The sequence below is a fragment of the Heptranchias perlo genome, chromosome 14, assembly GCF_035084215.1.
Source record: "Heptranchias perlo isolate sHepPer1 chromosome 14, sHepPer1.hap1, whole genome shotgun sequence".
NCBI classification, from domain to species: Eukaryota; Metazoa; Chordata; class Chondrichthyes; order Hexanchiformes; family Hexanchidae; genus Heptranchias; species Heptranchias perlo.
Window position 1 is genome coordinate 48579968 of NC_090338.1, and position 24639 is coordinate 48604606.

The following is a 24639-nucleotide window of genomic DNA, read 5'->3' on the forward strand; positions in this document are numbered from 1 at the left end:
TCAAAAGGTCGCCATGTAGTGAAATCACTGATTTGTCACAGTCACTTGTTCACAGCAAATCAGCTAAATTTAGAAATAGCGTCATTTTTAATAATGAAGCATCTGTTTGGCAGAAGGCTTCCAGTTATAATTCCTGTAGAATTTATACAAATATTGCTCCCACACAGTCCATGCCATACATATTTTGACCTCTGAACAATCAGAGCTACTTTAAAAACAGAGACTGAATGCCAGCAGAGGCAGGGATCTAACTAGCATCTTCAAAGCCCAAATTTGGATCCAAGTTTCACAGATTGGCAGAATATTCAAAACGCCATCAGATTTCTTAAATAGAACATTTTGCAAGGAAAACAGGCTAAATAATGTCGTAAAACAAATATTCAAATGAACTGACTCACTGCTTAATATATAGGTTACAGCAACATTAGTGGATAAGTAAACTGAGAAATTGTTGTGGCCAAACTCTCCTCAACAATTTGCATGTATTTAGCACCTTCAATGTACAAAAACATCCGACAGCATTTCACAAAGGTGTAATCAGACAAAAATTAGACGTCGAGCCAAAGGAGGAGACATTAGGGGGCTGACTGAAAGCTTGAGCTAGGTTTTAAAAAGAGAATCTTAAAAGGTGTATAGCGAGGTGGAAAGGCTGAGGGTTTTAGGGAGGGAATTTGGGAGCATGCAGCCCAGGTGCTAAAGGCACAGGGCTACCAATAGTGGGGCGAGGGGAGTGAGGGATGAACAAGGGGCCAGAGTCAGCGAAATAGAGACTTCTTGGAAGTGGAGGGGGCAGGAGGGAAGCACTTTCAGGGCTGGAGGAGGACACAGAGAAAGGGAGGGGTAAGGCCATGAATAGGGTAAAACACGAAGGTGAGAATTTGAAATTGTAGGTATTGGAGGACTGGGAGCCAACATAGGTCAGCAAGGACAGGAGTTCTGGATGAACAGATGTTTGTGGAGGATAGGAGGCCAGGCAAGAGAGCATTGGAATAGTCAGGTCTGGAGGTCACAAAGGCATGGATGAGGGTTTCAGAAGTAGAGGGGCCGAGGCTTGGGCAGAGCCAGGCGATGTTACGGAGGTGGAGGTAAGCTGTCTTTGCGATGGAGAGGATATGGGGTCAAATAGGACGCAGAGATCGCAAACCTCAGGTTCCACCTGAGTCAGTGATCATGAGGGAGATGGAATCAGAGGCAAGAGTATGAAGTTTGTGGTGGGAGTGAGAGATAATGGCTTGGTTCTGCCCAATGTTTAACTGGAGGAAATTGCAGCCCATTAAAGGCTGCATGTCAGACAGAGGCAGCGGAAGGTCGAGAGAGGTAGTGGAGAGGTAAAGCTGGGTGTTATCAGTGTACATATGGAAACTGATCCAATGTCTGCGGATGAAGTCGTCAAGGGGCAGCATGTAGGTGAGGAAGAGGAGGAGGCCAAAGATAGATCCTTGAAAACTCCAGAGATAATCATGCAGTGGCAGGAAGAGAAGCCACTCTTGGAGATGCTCTGGCTACGATTTGATAGGTAAGAGTGGAAACAAGTGAGGTTAGTCCTACTGAACTGGACAATGGAGTAGGAGCATTGAAGGAGGACGGTATGGGTGACAGTGCCAAAGGCTGAAGTAAGGTCAAGGGGGGGGGGGGGGGGGGGGGAAGAGAATGTACCACAGTCATAGTCACAGTCACAGAGGATGGCATTTGTGGCTTTAATTAGGGCCATTTTAGTGTGGAAACCTGATTCGAGAGAGAGTGCATTCCTAATTGCAGGAAACATCAGAAAGATTTGAGACGACAGCACATTCTATGACTTTTGAGAGGATACAGTGGTTGGAGATGGGGCTGTAGTTTGCAAGGACAAAGAGATAGAGAGTGGGTTTTTTTGGAGCAGTATGACGATGGTTGTTTTGAAAGGGAAGTGGGGTGGGGCGGGGGTAGTACCTGAGGAGAGGAAGCCATTTACATTATCAGCTGGCATGGAGGCCAGAAAGGGAAGTTGGGTGGTCAGAAGTTTAGTGGTAATGGGGTCAAAAAGGAGCAGGAGATGCATCTTATGGACAAGATGAGCTTGGAGGTTTAAGTGCAAATTTTTTTTATATAAAGAAATTCACCGTTAAGAAAACGCTAAAATGCACAGGAGCTGATCAACACTGAGATTGAGACAGTGCTCTCAAAGAATATCTCAGAGCATTGTACAAATACTACATTCCCCCAAGGCAGACCAAGCTGTTAAAAACTGCCACATGTTACCTTATAAACCCAGGAACTCCATCAACTAATGACTCGTAACATGAGAATTTGACTGGTTTTATGGGTCCATAACCAAATTACATAGAAATGCAGCATCTTAAAACAACTTGCAGTAGCTTTTGTCATCAATTGTAAAAACAGAACCGAGATTTTACAGTAATTAGACTGAACTGTTCTCACACCATCTCATTGGTGATCAAGAAAAACATCAACAGTGGAATGGAAGTGGGGTACCCTGCCATTGACCCTGAGCCAATATTATGAGGTGCTTGGGCCCAGGAGGAATCACTAGATGAAAAAGGGATAAATAAACACCAGAAAACACGAGGACACAATCCTGGCTGCACACACAATTTTCCCCATGCAACAAATTCACAATCATACCACCAGGAGAAGGGAGCAGAGATCAGGGGCCCGATTTTACCAGGCCTGCGGGTTTCCAGCGGGTTGGGTTTCGGGAGCGTGGTCAACACGCTCGGTGAAATTAGTGGGTTGCCCGCGCGATCGTAGCAGGCAACACACTAATTGGATCCACTTACCTGCTCTTCCGGGCTCCGCGCTGCTGGTCTGCGCGTCGGGCGGGCTGCGCATGCGCAGTACGATCTGTCAGCTGGAGGCTCTCTAGTTAAAGGGGCAGTCCTCCACTGACAGATGCTGCAACCAATGGAACACATTACAGCATGGAGCAGCCCAGGGGGAAGGCTGCTCCCAGTTTAATGATGCCTCTCCCCAGGTATCATCAGATGGGGTGAGGAGGAGGGGGAGGACAGAGATCTTCCCCCCGGTGGGCGGGAGGAAGCGGCCTGCCTCTGCCACCAAGAAGGCCTGGCTCGAGGTGGCAGAGGAGGTCACCTGCACCACCAACATATCGCCCACCTGCATACAGTGCAGGAGGCGCTCCAATGACCGCAGTAGGTCAGCCACAGTGAGAACACGTAGTCTTTCCCCTACACTCCGTCTGCCACAACACTGCCCCCACCCCACATCTCCTTCGGCACCGCCAACACCACTCTGTCACATCACCCCTCATACCCACTCAAACCCCATCCTCATCTTACCTGCACCTACTCACCTCGCCAGTACTCATCCCGCCACTAACACGCAACCCAATCCTCATATAATCTCATGGCTCTATCCCATACTCACCCTCTCGTGCATCTCCCTCACGGCCAGCCTCACTCAACCTGCTACTACCTGTGCTGCAGCCACAGGGCATGCATCACATATGTGCAGTAGGCAGCGTAAGGCAAACGTGTCGTGAGCACGAAGGGGATGCACAAGGGTGTTTGAGGGTTTCTCATGGGTGTTACTTATATTGAATTTCAGAACAACTCACAACACACATTATATTGGCACCACCACTGCCATGTCTCCGCGAATCCTGTCTGTTTTGTGCAATGATGCCTGCTCCTGGGTATCACTGTGAGGACCCACCACTGATGCCACCCATTGTGTTACTGCAGAGTAGGTGCAGGTGTATTTGCAGGGCTCTTCCGCGCAGACGACAGAGACATCGGCGGTGTACCCGGCTGCACCCTGGAAGGATGCGGAGGAGAAGTTGTGGAGGGCAGTGGTAACTTTGGCAGCGACAGGTAAGCAGATGGTGCTGGGGCCAGCCAGGAGCAGCTCGGCATGAAAGAGGCTGCAGGTGTCCACGACTACGTCGAGTGTATCTGCGCCTCCGTGTGCACTGCTGCTCGGAGAGGTCCGGGGAGCTGCGCCTCGGTCTGTGGACCCTGTGGCGAGGGTAGTGCCCTCTGCGACGCGTCTCTCTCTGCGGTAGCCCTCCCTCCTGCTGTACAGGTGGATGTGTCACAGCACTCTGTTGTGGAGCTCCACGTGTCAGAGGTGGACGGCGTGGATGGCGAGGCTGGCGATGCTGTGCGCCCTCCGAGGAGGTCATGACTGCAGCTACGGCGGCCCCCATCCGCAATATGTACATCTGAGGGGGTCCGCAAGGTAGGCACATGTCTCCGGACCCCGGGGTGAGTGTGCAGGTTGGTGACTTTGACTGTCAGGAGGGGGGTGGTGGAGGCCACACTTTGTCCCAAGTGACACAGCAGCCTCCTGTAATGGGTGAGGGTCTCCCCCCCCCACCTGTCAAATGGACCTTTGCAGCTGCCACAGGCTGACGGCTGCAACACGTCCAGTTCAACTAGGACTGTTTCCCCCAGTGTGTGAAACAGTCCCATGTTTCTCCAAAATCACACACAGTCCCTTAATCAGGTCAGTTAATGACCTGAACAAGCAAAATAAATACACTCAAGTGGCATCCCGCTGGCTTTAATTGCCTGCGGGATTCCCACCTGTGGGGGCTGCGCACGCACCCCCGCAAGTCATCGGGGAACCCGGAAGTGGGCGGGATCGTGGCGCGATCCGGTCACGTGCCTGGATATCGGGATTTTCGGGGCCCCCCCGCTGGAAACGCACACGAAACCCGCTGGTAAAAATCGAGCCCCAGGTGCTGGCCCATTAAGGAATAATCAACAGACTGAAATGATTTGGACCTGATCTATGCCAATACCGCTTGTGATAAGACATAGATAAAATGGAGGGGTATTGCAATAGTAAAACCATACAAGCGTAGTTCTGATCATTAATATTAAACATCAATTACATGCATTAAGTTTCAAGTGGTTTTGGATCCTAAGAGTAGACCAGCATAGTATGAAATGTGCAAAAAATACAACCTTACAAGTGAAACAAGGTAACTAGTCTCCCTATCTTCACTCTATTTCAGATGTTTGCTCTATCTCTGCCTTGCCTCAGCTACTAAGACTATTTCCCTGACCACCCCCCACCCCCACTCCCTGCCAAACAAGTTAGGGTTCTCAATGATAAATGAAGGAGCTGAGGTGAGACCAAGGTATGTTCTTTCTCACTGAAACTTTTAAAAGTAGGAAAATTAAATTATTTGTCACTTTAAGGCCTAGATATGTTTACTTCTAATTACTGCATGATTATGAAAACCACTTGCCAAGCTTAAGCACAGGATGTCCACTCGCTGAGCAACAGTGTATAAAGAACTTGGCAGGTGTGAACAACCACACCAACCAAATTTTAAGGCCAGTTACCTCAGTTGCTTTAATTCCCTTCTGAGTCCAGTATCTTTGTAATATTTCTTGCAGCTCAACTGAGCATTTATAATTGAAGAAAACATTTTGGAGCATCTCCTCTCAGGGAATAAAAATGCCACTAGAGCAGGAAGGTGCTATGCTTGAGCCTATACCTGGTCAATGGTAAGCCACTGGACCACCACCACATCACATATAAAGTGTTGAATACTTGCTGAGGACTGATTCCACAAGACCCAGTCGATCTCTGGTAACTCATTGAATTGGCTATTCTTCAATTGTGAACCCAAACTCAGGACGCCATCTTCACTGTATTTCAGATGTTTGATACGTCTCTGTCTTGCCTCAGCTACTAAGACTACTTCCCTGACACTCCTTCCTGCCAAACAAGTTGGGGTTCTTAATGATAAACGAAGGAGCTGAAATGAGACCAAGATATGTTCTTTCCCACTGAAACGTTCAAATGTAGTTAACTGAGCAAAGAATCAAACCTGGGACCTTCCCAATTTGTAAAACTCAGTTACTCACCTGCCTAACCATGAGATGAGCCATGAACATCTTATTTAACATTGATTGTGTAGTTGATTTCAGTGCAGTTGGATGCTTCCGGTTGGAAACCATTAAATATGCTTTAAATCAGTTTGAAATGTTAAAGACATTGTGCTTTAGTTTAAGACTTTAAACTTGAAACCACTTCCAACTATCAGTTATAGCTACTAATTAACAACGGGGGTTGGAGAGGTTTGTCTTCTTGCACTGACCTACAGTTAATTCAAAAGCATGAGTGATGTGCACAGTGCAGTATTTGGATCAAAGTTATTCAGCATACTGTACTGCCTTAGGAACATAGGAATAAGAATAGGCCATTTAGCCCCTCGAGCCTGTTCCACCATTCAATGAGATCAAGGCTGATCTGTGACTTAACTTCATATACCCGCCTTAGCCCCATATCCCTTAATACCTTTGCTTAACAAAAATCTGTCAATTGCAGATTTAAAAATGAACAATTGAGCTAGTATCAACTGCCGTTTGTAGAACAGAGTTCCAAACTTCTACCACTCTTTGCGTGTAGAAGTGTTTCCTTCCTTCACTCCTGAAAGTCCTAGCTTCTAATTTTTAGGTTATGTCCTAGTCCTAGACTCCCCAACCAGTGGAAATAGTTTCTCTCTATCTACCTTATCAGTTCCCCTTAATATCTTGAAAACTTCAATCAAATCACCCCATAATCTTCTAAATTCCAGGGAATACAGCCCTAGTTTGTGTAATCTCCCCTCGTAATTTAACCCTTGAAGTCCAGGTATCATTCTAGTAAATCCACACTGCACTCCCTCCAAGGCCAAAATCTCCTTCCTAAGGTGCGGTGCCCAGAACTGAACACAGTACTCCAGGTGTGGTCTAACCAGGGCTTTGTATAGCTGTAGCATAACTTCTACCCCCTTGTATTCTAGTCCTCTAGATATAAAGGCCAGCATTCCATCAGACTTTTTGATTAATTTCTGTACCTGTCCATGACATTTTAATGATCTACATACATGGACCCCTAAGTTTCTTTGGACCTCCACTGTATGGAGCGTTTCACCATTTAGAAACTACTCTGATTTATCCTTTTTATGTCCATACGTGCCTACGTTGAAATCCATTTGCCCATTCACTTAATCTATTAATATCTCTCTGTAATTTTATGCTTCAATCTACACTGCTTACAATGCTGCCTATCTTTGTGTCATCGGCAAACTTGGATATGTGGCTCTCTACTCCATCATCTAAGTCACTAATAAATACAGTAAACAGTTGAGGCCCCAACACAGATCCCATTGGGACACCACCAGTCACATTCTGCCAATTTGAGTACCTGCCCATTATCCCTACTCTGTCTCCTGCCGCTCAGCCAATTTCCTAACCAGGTCAATAACTTGCCCTCAATTCCATGAGCTTCAACTTTAGCTAATGATCTCTTATGAGGGACTTCATCGAAATGCCTTCTGAAACACTTTACACTAGTGTGTTTATCATTACTCAGATTTAAATGGCAACTGTTGAGGTAGTAATTGTTTCACTTAAGGCAATGGCAGGAAGCAATTACATTGATATTAATTTTGTTAAAAGTGATTCTGACAGTTTAAAAACTGTTTTAAACCCACAATCTTTCTTATTACAGATGCAAACAGGGGCCTAATTGTGAATGGGTAATCAGATGCAGGCACACATCCTATGCTCAACCCACCATACAGAACAAGTCACATTGAAAACAGAATGGTTTCTTGACATGCACTCTCAATAGCAGCTGTCAGGTTAAAGTGGGGGGGGGGGGGTCGTGAAAAGACATTTTTAAAATCCTTCTGTACTTATATTCACAGCCAGAGTGAGAATTAAGCTGTACACATTATACTGTCAACATCTTGTAAAACAAGATAGTGTAATAAACAAACAATATTAATTATATATTAAACCCACAAAGAATCACTGTATTTAAAGTTTTCAGATTTTCAATTTAATACAGGGTGCATATACTGCAACTCAGTTTCAAACCTGAATTTTCAATCAGCACAGCAAGTGATGCAGAAGAAACAGGTCAGAGGTCGACAGGATGAAAGACTGTGACAGACAATAGTCTAACTATTCAAACTGGAAGTCTTGTTTTATACTAAAATCAGTCAAATACAACAGAACTGCCTTTGCATTCTCTCTCACTTAACAAGCAACCAACTTGTCTCATTCAAAAGGTACTTGGTTACTGGTGAACTCACAAAAACGAACCAAAACATTTTCTATTGTGTCTACCTCAACAGCAACACTGGTACTCCATCAAGGAAGTACAACAAAAATCAAGACACTGTGGACATGCAATGAAATGTATTTTATTCCTTCAACCACCTATCTAACCTATTCTTAAATGTTGAGATGGTCTCTGCTTCAATCACTAACTCCTGTATTTCATTTCACAGCTTCACAACTGTGTGTAAAAAAAATTCTCCTATGTCCTAAATCTTTTATATTCAATCTTATGTCTGGGTCTCCTTGTTCTAGACCCCTCAATCACTGGAAACAGTCGGTTTCTATCTACTACGTACCCAATTATGTCACAGTTTTAAACGCCTTTACCAAATCACCCTTAGACGCCTCTACTCTAACTAAAATAGACCCAATTTTTCAGTCTTTTAAGTTTGTATTTTCTCAGACCAGACAGCATAAGATGAGCATAAGAAACAGCAACAGGAATAGGCCATATGGACCCTCGAGCCTGCTCCGCCATTCAATAAGATCATGGCTGATCTTCTAGCTCAACTCCACTTTCCCCACCCTATCTTAAGTGAATCTGCACTATATCCTCTCTATTGCATCAACATCCTTTCTATAGCATGTAGCCCAAAACTGCACACAGTACTGCAACTGCGGACTAAGAGTATTTTGGACAAGTGTTTAGTGTTTATTAAAAAAAATACTTAAGTTAAACTTGGCGGGGGGTGGGGGCGCAGGGGGAGAGAAATACCATACAGTGGGAACTTCTGAACCAACTTAAACTCAAAGCTGGGAATAACCTGCACTACATTCTCAGCTGAAATGTGGCATATTAGTCGCTGAAATAACTATAATACCTTGTGCAGCAAGAAATGCAATGAATTCTCTTGGTGGGATAGGGGTGTTTAACGTCCCCTCTTGATATTTACAGCTGAGGAAAGCCATTCAGCCCATCTGAATTCATCCATCGAGATTCTAACATTTCCCCCATCCACTGCCCCAGTTGTAGCATCCAATGTTTTCTTAAATGATTTCAGGGTTTTTGCTTCCACTACTTCATCTGAAAGTTTATTCCATGCTGAAGAAGGTTTTCCTGAAATCAGTCCTAAAATTACATTTTAGGAGTTTGAACCTATTCCCAGTTTAATTTAAAGTAATGTTCTGGGCTAATTTTTTCTATACCCGTAACCTTATATACACTCTAAGATCACCTTTCAGTTGTCACTTTTCCAAGCTGAAAAGCTCAGTTCTATCCAGTCTTGATGGGCAATAAATGCTGGCCTTGACAGCAACACCCACATCCCATGAACCAATAAAAAAGTTTTTCTTCACAGATCAAACCCTGACACTGGAGATCAACCTTGTGGCTCTTCTCTGTACTGCTTTCACCACTGGTATGTTTATTGTGTCTTAGTAACCCAGAATTGGTTGCACTATTTAAAGGTGTGGTCTGACCATTCCACTATAAAAAGTTTGATTTTTACCTCCTTTAACTTGTATTCTACTGTTTTGACAATGGCATTCAAAGTACAATTAGCTTTTCTGATTGCTGCTCTATTATTTGGACATGTTTAGCATCTACTAAGTCTCCTAGGTCTCTTTCAGCTTCAACCTTTTTAAATTCAAACCTAAAAAGTTCACAAGCTCAAACACTGCATTGTGCAGAGTTAGCTGATCTCTGCCAATACAACACAGATACACAACTGGTATTACTATCTCCATGCTAGGGATGGGATTTTTTTTTTCTTAAATAACAGCATTTCTGCTTCTAATCATCCAGTAACCTGCTGGAAAGTGTGTGCATCAACATCAGGTAACAAAGAGTTGGACATGGCTGCAGTACCCTCCTTTCAAATAGCTTGCCAACACTCAAATAAAAAATGGCATCTTGGGTGAGGTACAGCATGACTGGTGGCACCCATAGAATCATACACTTTTAAGAAAAGGAAAAGAAAACGGACCACACCACAATGCTTCATTGGGCTATTACTGTTAACAAATGTGGGAATAGTTAATTGAGTTACTTTATGGTGATTGATTGAAGCAAAGAGAATACATTAATAATCCTGGTAGCACTTGTGGATACAGTTGGCCAACATCTTAGGCACAAAGTGTTAAGGAATACACTCCAGGGAAGACTCATTACAATAGCATCTGAGTCTTGTTATGATCGGAAAATACCATGCTTAATTATTTAAAACTTTAATATGCCAACATCTGTTGTGCCATTTTTTTAAAAATATTTTTTTAAATTCATCATGGGATGTGGGCATCGCTGGCAAGGTCGGCATTTATTACCCATCCCTAATTGCCCTGGAGAAGGTGGTAGTGAGCCGCCTTCTTGAACTGCTGCAGTCCGTGTGGTGAAGGTTCTCCCACAATGCTGTTAGGTAGGGAGTTCCAGGATTTTGACCCAGCGACGATGAAGGAACGGCGATATATTTCCAAGTCAGGATGGTGTGTGACTTGGAGGGGAACGTGCAGGTGGTGTTGTTTCCATGTGCCCGTTGTCCTTGTCCTTCTAGGTGGTAGAGGATGCGGGCTTCTTCGACAGCACCATCGGTCAGGTTTCAGCACGCGCTGTTTTACCAAATGAGGAATCGAAGGATTCAGGGAACGTGATTCCCTTATTTGAATGGAGTGGATAATTGTACAAGTTACAATGCTTGATTTTTAAAAAATCAGTTTTTATGGCATCAAGGCTTTCTCTGTTGAATAAATTCTTGAATTTCATTTACATATATTTCTTTTGAGGTGCGGTCGAAGAAGCCGTGGCGAGTTGCTGCAGTGCATCTTGTAAATGGTACAAACTGCAGCCACGGAGCACAGGTGGTGGAGGGAGTGAACTTTAAGGTGGTGGATGGGGAGCCAATCAAGCGGGCTGCTGTGTCCTGGATGGTGTTGAGCTGCACTCATCCAGGCAAGCGGAGAGTATTCCATCACACTCCTGACTCGTGCCTTGGAGGTGGTGGAAAGGCTTTGGGGAGGCAGGCGGTGAGACACTCACCTCTGAATGCCCAGCCTCGGACCTGCTATTGTAGCCACAGTATTTATATGGCTGGTCCAGTTAAGTTTCTGGTCAATGGTGACCCCCAAGATGTTGATGGTGGGGGATTCGGCTATGGTAATGCCAGTGAATGTCAAGTGAAGGTGGTTAGACTCTCTTGTTGGAGATGGTCATTGCCTGGCATGAATGTTACTTGCCACTTATCAGCCCAAGCCTGGATGTTGTCCAGGTCTTGCTGCATGTGGGCACGGACTGCTTCATTATCTGAGGGGTTGCGAATGAACACTGTGCAATCATCAGCAAACAGCCCCATTTCTGACCTTATGATAGAGGGAAGGTCATTGATGAAGCAGCTGAAGATGGTTGGACCTAGGATACTGCCTTGAGGAACTCCTGCAATGTCCTGGGGCTGAGATGATTGGCCTCCAACAACCACTACCATCTTAGTTTGTGATAGGTATGACTCCAGCCACTGGAGAGTATTCCCCCTAATTCCCATTAACTTCATTTTTACCACACTTGATGCCACACTCGGTCAAATTCTGCCTTGATGTCAAGGGCAGTCACTCTCACCTCACCTCTGGAATTCAGCTCTTTTGTCCATGTTTGGACCAAGGCTGCAATGAGGTCTGGAGCCGAGTGGCCCTGGCGGAACCCAAACTGAGCATCATGAGCAGGTTATTGGTGAGTAAGTGCTGCTTGATAGCACTGTCGATGCCACCTTCCATCACTTTGCTGATGATTGAGACTGATGGGGCAGTAATTGGCCGGATTGGATTTGTCCTGCTTTTTGTGGACAGGTCATACCTGGGCAACTTTCCATTTTGATATACCCTATCACTGTCTTTTCCATGCTTGGTGTGTGGAAATGTGCACTACAATAAACATGTGATGGTTAACAAAACCTCAACTGGAATGAAACTTCAGTTCAACAGCATGCTGCATTATGAGCATGTTCTGAGATCAGTGTCACTTCAATATCACAACATATCGCTTTAAGCATAGGCATAGTCTCAACCATCCCAACAAATATTTCAAACCATCCTGTGTGTTAATAAGCAAGTTAAAACGTACCTCACAGTTCATCCAGAAAGACACTTTTTGTTCACTTAAGCACTTAAGTTCACATGGTCATTTTATTCTCGAATGACTGAGTCATGCAGTTACTAAGAATGTTACTGTCAGTTACAATTACTGTTGAAGAAACCTTTGTTACAGGTTCAATTACATACAGCAATACATATGTGCTAAAGCCAACACAATTTTAATTAGTTGTTGGCACAGAAGCAATAGTTTACAGCGACAAAATTCATTGTATTGCACTGAACAAAAAACCCTCCACACATGCTGTATTAAGTGCAAAATTTAAAACAGTTGAATCATCCAATAATCTAGGAACACAGGAACAGGCCATTTCTGTTCTGCCATTCAATTAGATCATGACTGATCTGTATCTTAACTCCATCTTGGTTCCATAACCTTTAATACCCTTGCCTAACAAAAATCTATCAATCTCAGTTTTGAATTGACCTAGCCTAAATAGCTTTTAAACGTAGAGTGTTCTAGATGCTTGCTGACATCATCCTCGAATGGCCTAGCTCTAATTTTAAAGGTTATGCCCCATGTTCTGGACTCCCTCACTGGAGGAAATAGTTTCTCCACATCTGCCCTAACAAATCCTTCAACCATCTTAAACACCTCAATTAGATCACCACTTAAACTTCTATACTAAAGGGAATACAAGCTTAGTCTATACATCCTGTCCTCATAATTTAACGCTTTTAGCCCCGGTATCATTCTGGTGAATCTACGCTGCACCCCATCCAAAGTCAATATATCTTTCCTGAGGTGCGGTACAGAATGTAGTACTCCAGATGAGGTCTAACCAGAGCTCTAGATAAGTATAACAACTTCCACCCCTTTGTATTCCAGCCCCCTTGAGATAAAGGCCAACATTCCATTAGCCTTTTAAATTATTTTTTGTACCCGTCAGCTAGCTTTTAGTAATTTCTGCACTTGGACCCCTAAATCTCTCTGCTCTTCTACAGTTCCTAGCTTCTCACTATTTAGAAAATATTCTGATCTGTCTTTCATTGTTTCAAAGTAGATGATCTCACACTTTCCCATATTGAACACCATCTGCCACTGTTTTGCCCACTCACTTAATCGAGCAATCAATGTCCCTTTGCAAGTTTCTGCTCCTATCTACACCATTTACTGTGCCACCGAACTTAGTGTCATCAGCAAACCTGGATATAGGGCTCTCTAGTCCTTCATCCAAGGCAACGATAAATATAGTGAAAAGCTGAGGCCCCTTTACAGATCCCTGAGAGACACCATTAGTCACATCCTGCCAATTTGAATACATGCCTATTTTCCCTATTGTCTCCTACCTCCGAATCAATTCCCTATGCAGCCAATAGGTTGCCTCCAATTCCATGCACTCATTTTTGTTAACAGTCTCTTATATAGAATGTTGTTGAATGCCTTCTGGCAGTCCATATAAATAACATCCTTCGACACTCCCTTATATACCACGTTAGTTACCTACTCAAAAAATTCAATTAGATTAGTTAGATATGACTTTCCCTTTACAAATCCATGCTGGCTCATTACAAATAATGATTGATATTTTTCACATTTCCACCAATCCACATATATACATAGCATTCCAGAGCTAGGTCAAGTGATCTGTTCCACCAACAGTTTCTGAATGCTAAAATCATTTATCTGAAATTCTTTTCCACTATTTTAATTTAAAATATATACCTCCAAAAATAGAGGGAGGATCCAAAAATGAATTATATGTTCATACACTAGTATCCCATGGCATAATTTCATGGTCCATGTGTTTACAGCCTCCTTCCTACTGATTTATGCTCACCACATTAACTCAGCTCTTCTGCTCATGACATGACAGATCATATGGGGAAATGAGAGATACGAAACCACATCCTACCACTCAGCTGCCCAGCCCTTAGGATCATCCCACCAACACAGGACCATCACATCAACACAAAATAAGTAGTATTGCTTAGGAGTGAAATCTTCAAGGTCAAATTCTGGCATGCAGCATGACAGAGCTCAACCATTTGGATTTCATATCAGCTGCTGTTTAACTGCAATCAGTGCAGAAATTCCTAAATTTCATTCACAACCTTCTTTATGTTAGATGATGTCTTGAGAATTCTTCAGTAAATAATATTACATTAGAAGAATACAGGTGACAACAGATCCACCATTTCCCACTATCAGCTGCACTCCTTAAGTAAAGAAAGGGCCTCATCCAGTTCTCAGGGCCTCCAAAAGCACTTCAAAAGTAATTAATTACCTTTGAAGTGCAGTCACATGTAGTCAAACTGAGCAGCCAATTTGTACACAGCAAATGAAAAACCAGTTTGTGGGTTTCTTTGAGGGAGTAACAGTGCTTTGAGATGCTTTGTATCCACTTGAATCACTAACAAGCAGACAGGACCTCTTCAACATCTCATCCAAAAGACTGCACTTTCAACAATATTGCACTAAAATGTCAGCCTAGCACGTGGAGGAGTTTGAACTCAGTGCTACCAACTGTGTAGATAAATCTAACCTTCTGGGAATTGATAACATTGCAGATCCACAAAACTACAGGTCTATAAATCGGCTGTCAGATCAGGCACCTATTGTGCCACAGCAAACATGGAGAGTTGGTGCCATGCGGCTGGACTCAACGACTGGGTCTTGGTTATTGTGCAGCAGACCTCTGAAGACTAATAACTGAGGATAAATATAAACAGGAGAGCAAGAGACATTAGGTAACTCTCTGGGGACAGGAGCAAAAAAAGAGTAAATATAAAAACTGGCATCAGATTACTGATAAGCAGTGATGTGAACCTAGCAGTATAGCTCACGTCTGCATGCTGCATATTAAAAATGGGCTCAGTCTCAAACTGGAACCTGCAGTAACATTACTTCTACTCTGAGATTTACTTATTTCGGTCCCTTGAAATTCCACAGCGATCGTGTAAGTCACGTGTAATATTTACACGTTCAGGGATTCTCCAGATTACCATCCCAAAAACAGGAGCAACAGGAGAGCACTTATTTACCACGTTTTGCACCAATGCAGGGCGTCAGCGGGATGTCCTCTAAAATTACCAACCTCAAAATTACCATCAAAACTGAGCTGCATCGTTTCAAGGTTTTACAAAAACATTTTCAAAGTATCCATTTCTCATTATGAAAACATTTTGTGTTTGGTATGTGAGTTATGTGCTCTTCCGCCAGCAGTCTGCTTGTCCTGAACAACCCATCAAAAAATAAAAAAAGTGTACTTCTGCTTTAAACTCTTCAGCACTCATTCCAAAATAACACTTAATAATTACGCGCAAGATAAACAAGTGCAATATACACAGGTGATAAAACCTCGATATTGGTCTATCTCGAAAACGCCCCCTCATAAGATGGGGAAAGGGAAGGAAGAAAGAAAGCCATCGTGATTAATTTTAAAAAAAGACTAATGAGAAGGACTGCAACAATATCTCTGACCGCCAAGAATGTCCCACCACCGAGAGTTTAAAGACTGAAGTGAGATGAAGGAGCTCCCTCACACCAAGGACAAGGAACACCCGGGGACCGCGGGGCCCTCGCGAGTTGGGAAATCCAACAAACACCGAAACAATAAACTCCCCCCTTCCCTCTCCCTTCAACACATCACCTTGTAAACCTTGCCGAAGGCGCCATCGCCCAGCTCCCCGATCACCTCCCAGATCTCCTCGGGGTTACAGTCTCTGCGGACGTGCTCGTACTGTTTGCATTTCTTCTTTTCGAAAGTGGAAAGTCTCAAAATCCTCCTGAAATTAGCGAAAGCCATCTCGGGCCGGAAATAAAGACACGAGGGATAATCCCAACACTGCGCTTTATATATTTAAAAAAAAAACACCCAGAGAGACAGGAAGCCTGCAATCTGTGGGAGTGAAGTCTCCTTCCAGCCCCCGGCCGACCGGCCGCTCCCTCCGGGGGCCCGGCCCGGATCCTCTCCTCTCCCAATCTCAGTCACGTCGCAACTTCCATCGTCTTCTCAAGCGATCGAGTCCCCTTCAGTGTTTGAAAATCACCAACTTCACCTCACGGACTCAACATCAAAGACCAGGAGGCGGCGGAGTGGAGAGTCAGTGCCCACCTTGGCTCCGGCCCCCGACACGCTCCATCCACCTGCCGGCTTCCGCAACACATTGTAACACTTTAAACAAACTGGCCCCGCCCCCGGGCCCGGCCCCGCCCCTCCGGCTCCAGGGCCCCGGCCCCGGCCCTCCGGCTCCAGGGCCCCGCCCCCGGCCCCGCCCCTCCGGCTCAAGGGCCCCGCCCCTCCGGCCCCGCCCCCGGCCCCGGCCCCGGCCCTCCGGCTCCAGGGCCCCGCCCCTCCGGCTCCAGGGCCCCGCCCCTCCGGCCCCGCCCCTCCGGCTCCAGGACCCCGGCCCCGGCCCCGCCCCTGCGGCTCCAGGGCCCCGCCCCCCCGCCCCGCCGCCCCGCGCCCATTGGCTCCCACCCCCTGTCTTCAGAACCTTCATTCATTTCAGTCCTCACTGCCCATTGGTCAGTTCGGACGTCCATCACAGCCCGCCCGCGCTGCCCCCCGGCGGTGCTGAGGCGCACTCTGCAGCGCTGCGGTTTCCTCTGTCTCAGCGCCCGAAAGAAACAGGGAGGGAGAGACGTGTTTTTTTTTGCTTCAGATATTTTAATGTGTCACGACAGGCAGGATCGATTTGAAAAGGGGTTGGGGGGGGGGAGGGAGGGAGGGTTACCAACCCTCCAGGATCTTTTAAAATTCGTTCATGGGATGTGGGCGTCGCTGGCGAGGCCAGCATTTATTGCCCATCCCTAATTGCTCTTGAGAAGGTGGTGGTGAATGTTCTCCCACAGTGCTGTTAGGAAGGGAGTTCCAGGATTTTGACCCAGTGATGATGAAGGATGGTGTGTGACTTGAAGGGGAACGTGCAGGTGGTGTTGTTCCCATGTACCTGCTGCTCTTGTCCTTCTAGATGGTAGAGGTCGCGGGTTTGGGAGGTGCTGTTGAAGAAGCCTTGGCGAGTTGCTGCAGTGCATCCTGTGGATGGTACACACTGCAGCCACAGTGCGCCGGTGGTGAAGGGAGTGAATGTTTAGGGTGGTGGATGGGGTGTCAATCAAGCGGCTGCTTTGTCCTGGATGGTGTCGAGCTTCTTGAGTGTTGTTGGAGCTGCACTCATCCAGGCAAGTGGAGAGTATTCCATCACACTCCTGACTTGTGCCTTGTAGATGGTGGAAAGGCTTTGGAGAGTCAGGAGGTGAGTCACTCATCGCAGAATACCCAGCCTCTGACCTGCTCTCGTAGCCACAGTATTTATGTGGCTGGTCCAGTTAAGTGTCTGGTCATTGGTGACCCCCAGGATGTTGATGCTGTTGAATGTCAAGGGGAGGTGGTTAGACTCTCTCTTGTTGGAGATGGTCATTGTCTGGCACTTGTCTGTCATGAATGTTACTTGCCACTTATCAGCCCAAGCCTGGATGTTGTCCAGGTCTTGCTGCATGTGGGCACGGACTGCTTCATTATCTGAGGGGTTGCGAATGAACACTGTGCAATCATCAGCAAACAGCCCCATTTCTGACCTTATGATAGAAGGAAGGTAATTGATGAAGCAGCTGAAGATGGTTGGGCCTAGGACACTGCCCTGAGGAACTCCTGCAGCAATGTCCTGGGGCTGAGATGATTGGCCTCCAACAACCACTACCATCTTCCTTTGTGCTAGGTATGACTCCAGCCATTGGAGAGTTTTCCCCCTGATTCCCATTGACTTCAATTTTACTAGAGCTCCTTGGTGCCACACTCTGTCAAATGCCGTCTTGATATCAAGTGCAGTTATTCTCACCTCGCCTCTGGAATTCAGCTCTTTTATCCATGTTTGGACCAAGGCTGTAATGACGTCTGGAGCCGAGTAGTCCTGGCATAACCCAAACTGAGCATCGGTGGGCAGATTATTGGTGAGTAAGTGCTGCCTGATAGCACTGTCGACAACACCTTCCATCACTTTGCTGATGATTGAGAGTAGACTGATGGGACGGTAATTGGCCGGATTGGATTTGTCCTGCTTTTTGTGGACAGGACACACCTGGGCAATTTTCCATATTGTCAGGTAAATGCCAGTGTTGTAGCTGTACTGGAACTGTTTGGCTAGTGGTGCGGCTAGTTCTGGAGCACAAGTCTTCAGCACTACAGCCGGGATGTTGTTGGGGCCCATAGCCTTTACTGTATCCAGTGCACTCAGCCATTTCTTGATATCACTTGGAGTGAATCGAATTGGCTGAAGACTGGCTTCTGTGATGGTGGGTATATCCAGAGGAGGCTGAGATGGATCATCTACTCGGCACTTCTGGCTGAAGGTGGTTGCAAACGCTTCAGCCTTGTCTTTTGCTCTCACGTGCTGGACTCTGCCATCATTGAGGATGGGGATGTTTACAGAGCCTCCTCCTCCCGTTAGTTGTTTAATTGTCCACCACCATTCACGACTGGATGTGGCAGGACTGCATCCGTTGGTTGTGGAATCGCTTAGCTCGGTCGATAGCATGTTGCTTCCCGCTGTTTAGCATGCATGCGGTCCTATGTTGCAGCTTCACCAGGTTGGCACCTCATTTTTAGGTATGCCTGGTGTTGCTCCGAGCATGCTCTTCTACTCTCCTCATTGAACCAGGGTTGATCCCCTGGCTTGTTGGTAATGGTAGAGTGAGGAATATGCCAGGCCATAAGGTTACAGATTGTGCTGGAATACAAATCTGCTGCTGCTGATGGCCCACAGTGCCTCATGGATGCCCAGTTTTGAGCTGCTAGATCTGTTGTGAATCTATCCCATTTAGTACAGTGGTAGTGCCACACAACACATTGGATGGTGTCCTCAGTGTGAAGACGGGACTTCGTCTCCACAAGGACTGTGCGGTGGTCACTCCTACCAATACTGTCATGGACAGATACATCTGAGACAGGTAGATTGGTGTGGACGAGGTCAAGTAGGTTTTTCCCTCGTGTTGGTTCGTTCACCACCTGCCGCAGGCCCAGCCTGGCAGCTATGTCCTTCAGGACTCGGCCAGCTCGGTCAGTAGTGGTGCTACTGAGCCACTCTTGGTGATGGACATTGAAGTCCCCCACCCAGAGAACATTCTGTGCCCTTGCAACCCTCAGTGCTTCCTCCAAGAGGTGCTCAACATGGAGGAGGACAGATTCATCAGCTGAGGGAGGGTGGTAGGTGGTAATCAGCAGGAGGTTTCCTTGCCCATGTTTGACCTGATGCCTTGAGATTTCATGGGGTCCAGAGTCAATATTGAGGACTCCCAGGGCCACTCCCTCCTGAATGTATATCACTGTACCGCCACCTCTGTTGGGTCTGTCCTGCCGATGGGATAGGACATACCCAGGGATGGTGATGGAAGCGTCTGGGACATTGACTGAAAGGTAGGATTCTGTGAGTATGTCTATGTCAGACTGTTGCTTGACTAGTCTGTGGGACAGCTCTCCCAATTTTGGCACAAGTCCCCAAATGTTAGTGAGGAGGACTTTGCAGGGTCGACTGGGCTTGGTTTGCCTTTGTCGTGTCCGGTGCCTAGTGGTCCGATGTCGGGTGGTCCGTCCGGTTTTATTCTTATTATGACTTTTCATAGCGAGATTGTATAACTGAGTGGCTTACTTGGCCATTTCAGAGGGCGATTAAGAATCAACCACATTGCTGTGAGTCTGGAGTCACATATCGGCCAGACCGGGTAAAGACGGCAGGTTTCCTTCCCTAAAGGGCATTAGTGAACCAGATGCATTTTTGTGACAATCCGGTAGTTTTATGGCCTCCATTACTGATACTAGTTATTTTATTCCAGATTTTTATTTAATTAATTGAATTTAAATTCCCCAGCTGCCGTGGCAGGAGTTTGAACTCATGACTCTGGATTATTAGTCCAGGCCTCTGGATTACTCGTCCAGTAACATAACCACTATGCTACCATTTCCTGGAGTCTCCAGGATTTAAAGATTGACCTCTTGGACATTCCTGCGAGAAACTCAGGAGAAAAATCATAGGGCCATTTAATAAGCGTGTGTTGTATTCATTTGAGCACTTTTGTTTCTTGTTATAAAAAGCAGTTTGACTGGGCGGAGTGCTTGGAGGCAGGTAGTCATATGATGAAACCTCCAGGAATGCATCCAGCCAGAAGTGACAACTTGGGGGGAGGGAGCTGCTAACTCCTGGCTGCTTTTGATTCTTCTGAGGCCTCATACCAAACCGGGTGACCCTGGAATGGGATTACTCAATGTCCACAAATTCACTTTGAAGCTTTTCACGACCAGTAGATACTGTAATTTATATCTTTTTGGAGTGGCCTCCAGCGGTCTCTTTAAGGACAGCTAGCTGGGCAGCTCAAGAACCAGAAATAATAATCGGAACTTGCGCATGTGGAAGGTAAATGCTGACACAACTGGGTAGGCAAAATGGCTGGTTTCCGTGTTATAACTTCTGTGGCCCAGAATGTGGTATGCATTGCCTCGTCAAGATAGTCATTGAGCCCACTGGTTGCCAGCAGGGGGAATTACGTGCAAGGTTCCTGGGCAAGTTTATTTGCATACCCATTGGTGCAAATCAGGCATAAGCAGCTGCACCACCAGGAAACTTACGTGAAGCCTTTTAAGAACACTTTAGCTGCACTCTGGTGGACAAGCAGATAAGACAGGAACAGTGCTTCACTCTTTTATTTCTCTCAAATTACTTCACTGCATGTCTTGCCAAGATTTTGATTATACTTGGACAGAATTATGACCACTTAATGCCATTTGTGTCCAGAGGGCAGGGCAACATCCAGGAGAACTCAGAAAGCCAGTGATACTGAACTCCAAGCCCTACTTGACAAGATTGAGGCAGTGTTCACAAGCAGTGCAAATCAATTACATCCAATTTTCCATGCAAAAAAAACCTACGCTGTTCCAGTGCCACTAATGTTCTGAAATCAGCAATGGAATTAACCCCCCCCCCACACACCCCGCCCTCCACACCGCTATTGTAGCTATATGTTCTGTTAATCTGCAAAACTGTTTAATGCTCTAATATGAGGTTCAAACCTTTCATGATCATATTTTTTCCATGAATTTCCTTGTACTTTCTGCTTAAAGACAAGTTAAAATGTTGTTGTTCGCTTTGCTTCTCCGTGTTTCTTCGCAGCTCCCATTTCTTTTCGCTGGTAGTTATTGTTTGTTTTGTTTTCTTCACAGACTTCCCCTTTTGTTTGCTGTGTGCAAATTGACTGCCACATTTCCCAACATTATATCAGTGACTACACTTCCAAAAAGTACTTCAATGGCTGTAAAGCACTTTGGGACATCCTGAGGTAGTGAAAGGTGCTATATAAATGGAAGTCTTTCTTTTTCTTTATTTCTTATCTTTTATTTTTCACACTCACTCCATCAGTTTTTGTCAGCCTGAAACCCTAAAATAATTAATAATGTGTACCCTGCAACAGTATGGCAACAATTTTCTCAAAGAAAGCACAAAATCACAAATTTTGTCTGTGCATCTTAAGAGCCTGCTTACCAGTGTCCTTGATACCCCATGGGAATGGATGTTTGCAGGACTTCCTTCCCAGATCAGTTTTGCTTTCATTGGCATTCCTGTTGAATACAGAAATCTATACACAGGAACAAAATGTCCAAGCTGAGAAATCAACCCCCCGCCCCCATCTTAGTCTATGACTAATATTTTTTCCTGTCGTAACTTGCAATTCAGTTGCATCAAATTTTATGTGAGGCTAGCTGTTTAATTTCCTGTACCACTTTTAACTTCAAAGAGAACTGGTTATCGAAAAACAAGTGAGGTGGAAGAAAGTGGGCAAGATGTTACTGAAGATTCTTGATGCACTAAAGGTAAAACATATCTTTTAACTTCCTGCAACTTGGCTTTATACAGCTGAGTCACAACACTAGCATAAATACATTTATTGCAACAAACCATGATAAAAACAATGGCCCAGAACTTCCTGCAACCTGTGAGATCAGTGACGTACACCGTAAATTTTGCCATCTTGCGTCCGATCTCGCCATTGTGTACTCCAAAATTTGCTGGATTTGTAATTTTAAATACGCCGCAACGTATCAGGAATAGAGTACAATCAATTTGATCACAAACCTGATTGGTAGGTAGGCTGAAGTATAGGTTTGACTTTCATTTTCAGAAAAAACTCAGCTCCTATTTCTGACTAAAAGGATGGTTCATGTAAAAATGTCAACTTTATTGCACACTCCTTGACAAGAGTCTGATTATAGAAGAGTCACCGCTGTCCATACATAGTTGGTTTATCGCTCATTTTGTGCGTGGTGGCTATAATTTCAAGATTAAGTACCACTCCACAGTTAACAAACTCTTCTGTAAAACACATCTTAAATAAGGACACAGGGCCCCAAGTTCATTAGCATCCGAAATTGGGCACGATTCAGGCAGTGATAGCGCGCCAGAACTAAATTCGTCCTTGGACCTCATCATTGTAATTCAGGCAAGCTACAATTCAGGCACCAATTGGTTACCCGGACACAGCTCGCCTGTCTGAGCCTAAACAATTTCAGCTGGCGCCGAGGCCCCCAGGTAAGTCCAGTGGGGGGGGGAGGCAATCGCGATTGGGGCGAGGGTGGGCCGTCAGTGGCCTGCAGTTGTTTTGTGGAGCCAGGTGGTGCACTCCTGTTCCTTCCAACTCCACAGAAAACAATTTCAGAAGTTTTGGGGCAATTTATTGAGCAGCCTTCAGCGGTCCCTTTAAGGACTAAAATAAAAACAAAATGCTGCAAACACTCAGCAGGTCAGGCAGCATCTGGAGAATGTAGTGCTGCAAGTTCTTAGGGAGAAAGACTATGGTGAGAAAGGGGATTAGAAAAATTGAGATGGCTGATGTTATGCAGACAGTACCCAATTAAAAGATCAAGACAGGATAAGAGGCCAGAGGGAGGGGCCCAGGTTGGAATGGGAATTTAAGGACTGCTGTTTCGGTAGCTCAAGAGCCAGAAATAATAATCAGAGCTTGCACTCGGACTTGTCAAATCGAATTTAGGTGTCCAGGTTTCAAATAAGTGCAGGAGCCTCATTTCAATATAGCAGCGGCCTGTACATCCATGTAGATTAGGCGCATTGTTGGTTATTGTTGTGCCAGTTTTACACGAGTAGAAAGGGAGCAGCAATGTTGAATTTAGGCTCCACAGAACTGAGCTGTCTATCACACAAAGGATACTGCATGGCAAAACATTCCACATTGAAGTTTTCAAGCCACGGGCTGTGGAGCGGGTTTTGACAGGCTTTCGTGGAGTATGAAATACCCATACACCTAAACACTAAGCCTTTGTTGTCTTGAAAGGGCCATGAGTCAGGCTCATACAATGATATTGGTTGCAGTGACTTATTAAGGATCATGATGGGATGCATCTCCACTCTTTGTCCATGTGTCTGTAATCTTTTGAAGAATGCAACATTATAGAGGCCTGGGGCAATCAAAGGCACTTCTAACTCAGTGTTCGTCAGACAAATATATTACTGCTCCCATTGTCATAACCAGTTTTGTCTCGTTGGCCATAATGAAAAGACATCATTTTACTGAGTACAGTTGAAATGCTATTATACTCTCAGCGGCTTTTATTCTGCCCCTAGCTACTTTTGTGGACGAAAGTTAAGCTTTTAACTTAATGTTTTATGGATCGCTGATCTTAGCTGTGCTGAATATTTCTGAAAAATCAACCCAATGTATTAGCCACTTTCTGGATACATTTTTAGCTAGAACCAACCAATGGGAAGGAATGGGTCCAGCATCAAATGTAATGTGTCTTTCCAACTATTGTTTAGTAAGTGGTTTTGCATTGTTCGCTTGCTCACGAACCCACCTACATAGTGGATGCACATACACTGCCTACTGCTGTTTCGGATTGGGAGAAGTGGATTAAATAGTGACAAAGGGCAGCGTTGTGCTGGTTTCCATCGATTGCCTGTTAAGTAGGTTTCCCTTCCTACATGTGTGTGAGCTGCATGCTGTTTCTGTGCCACTTGTCCTCTGGTAAGCATGTTGCTTTGTGCTGATTGTGTCAGTGTTCGTGGATGTTTCTCAATGCCTAGCAATGAATGTACACGTGCGACACAATGTAGGCACTTCAAACCAAAGCTTTGCACGAGCCAAGCACCGCTCTTGTAATCAGGAGTCCAGAAACTCCAGACTGATAGCGCAGGACAAGTTCTAAAAAGCGATCACTGGCCAGAAAAGCACTACTTTTAGGCAAATTAACAGTCTGAGAAAAGTGAATCTGGGACACTTTGGACTACTGAGCTTGTCCGTAGTCGTTCACATCAATACTGATATCCAGTGATACAAGAATGTCACTCGAGATCTGAGCGAGAGAGTTCAGATTAGAAAATGCTTGGCTTGAACACAGGGCAGGTATTCGCAAGAATGGAAGGACAAACATTGGTAGATGAATCTGTGCAAAATTATTTACCAACAACAACTTGCATTTATATAGTGCTTCTAACATAAAACATCCCAAGGAGTTTCACAGAAGCGTTATCAGAC

At 45.2% G+C, this 24639-nt stretch overlaps 1 protein-coding gene across 2 annotated transcripts in view; it reads right to left on the reverse strand.

Moving 5' to 3' along the window:
• Positions 1-16274, reverse strand: part of stk10 (serine/threonine kinase 10) — a 100702-nt gene extending 84428 nt beyond the window's left edge. For both annotated transcript variants that reach the window (XM_067996415.1, XM_067996414.1), the window contains exon 1: positions 15755-16274. In XM_067996415.1, the coding sequence (XP_067852516.1) occupies positions 15755-15910 (156 nt within the window). In that variant the 5' untranslated portion in view covers positions 15911-16274. The remainder of the gene's footprint in view (positions 1-15754) is intronic.
• Positions 16275-24639: the final 8365 nt, after the last annotated feature.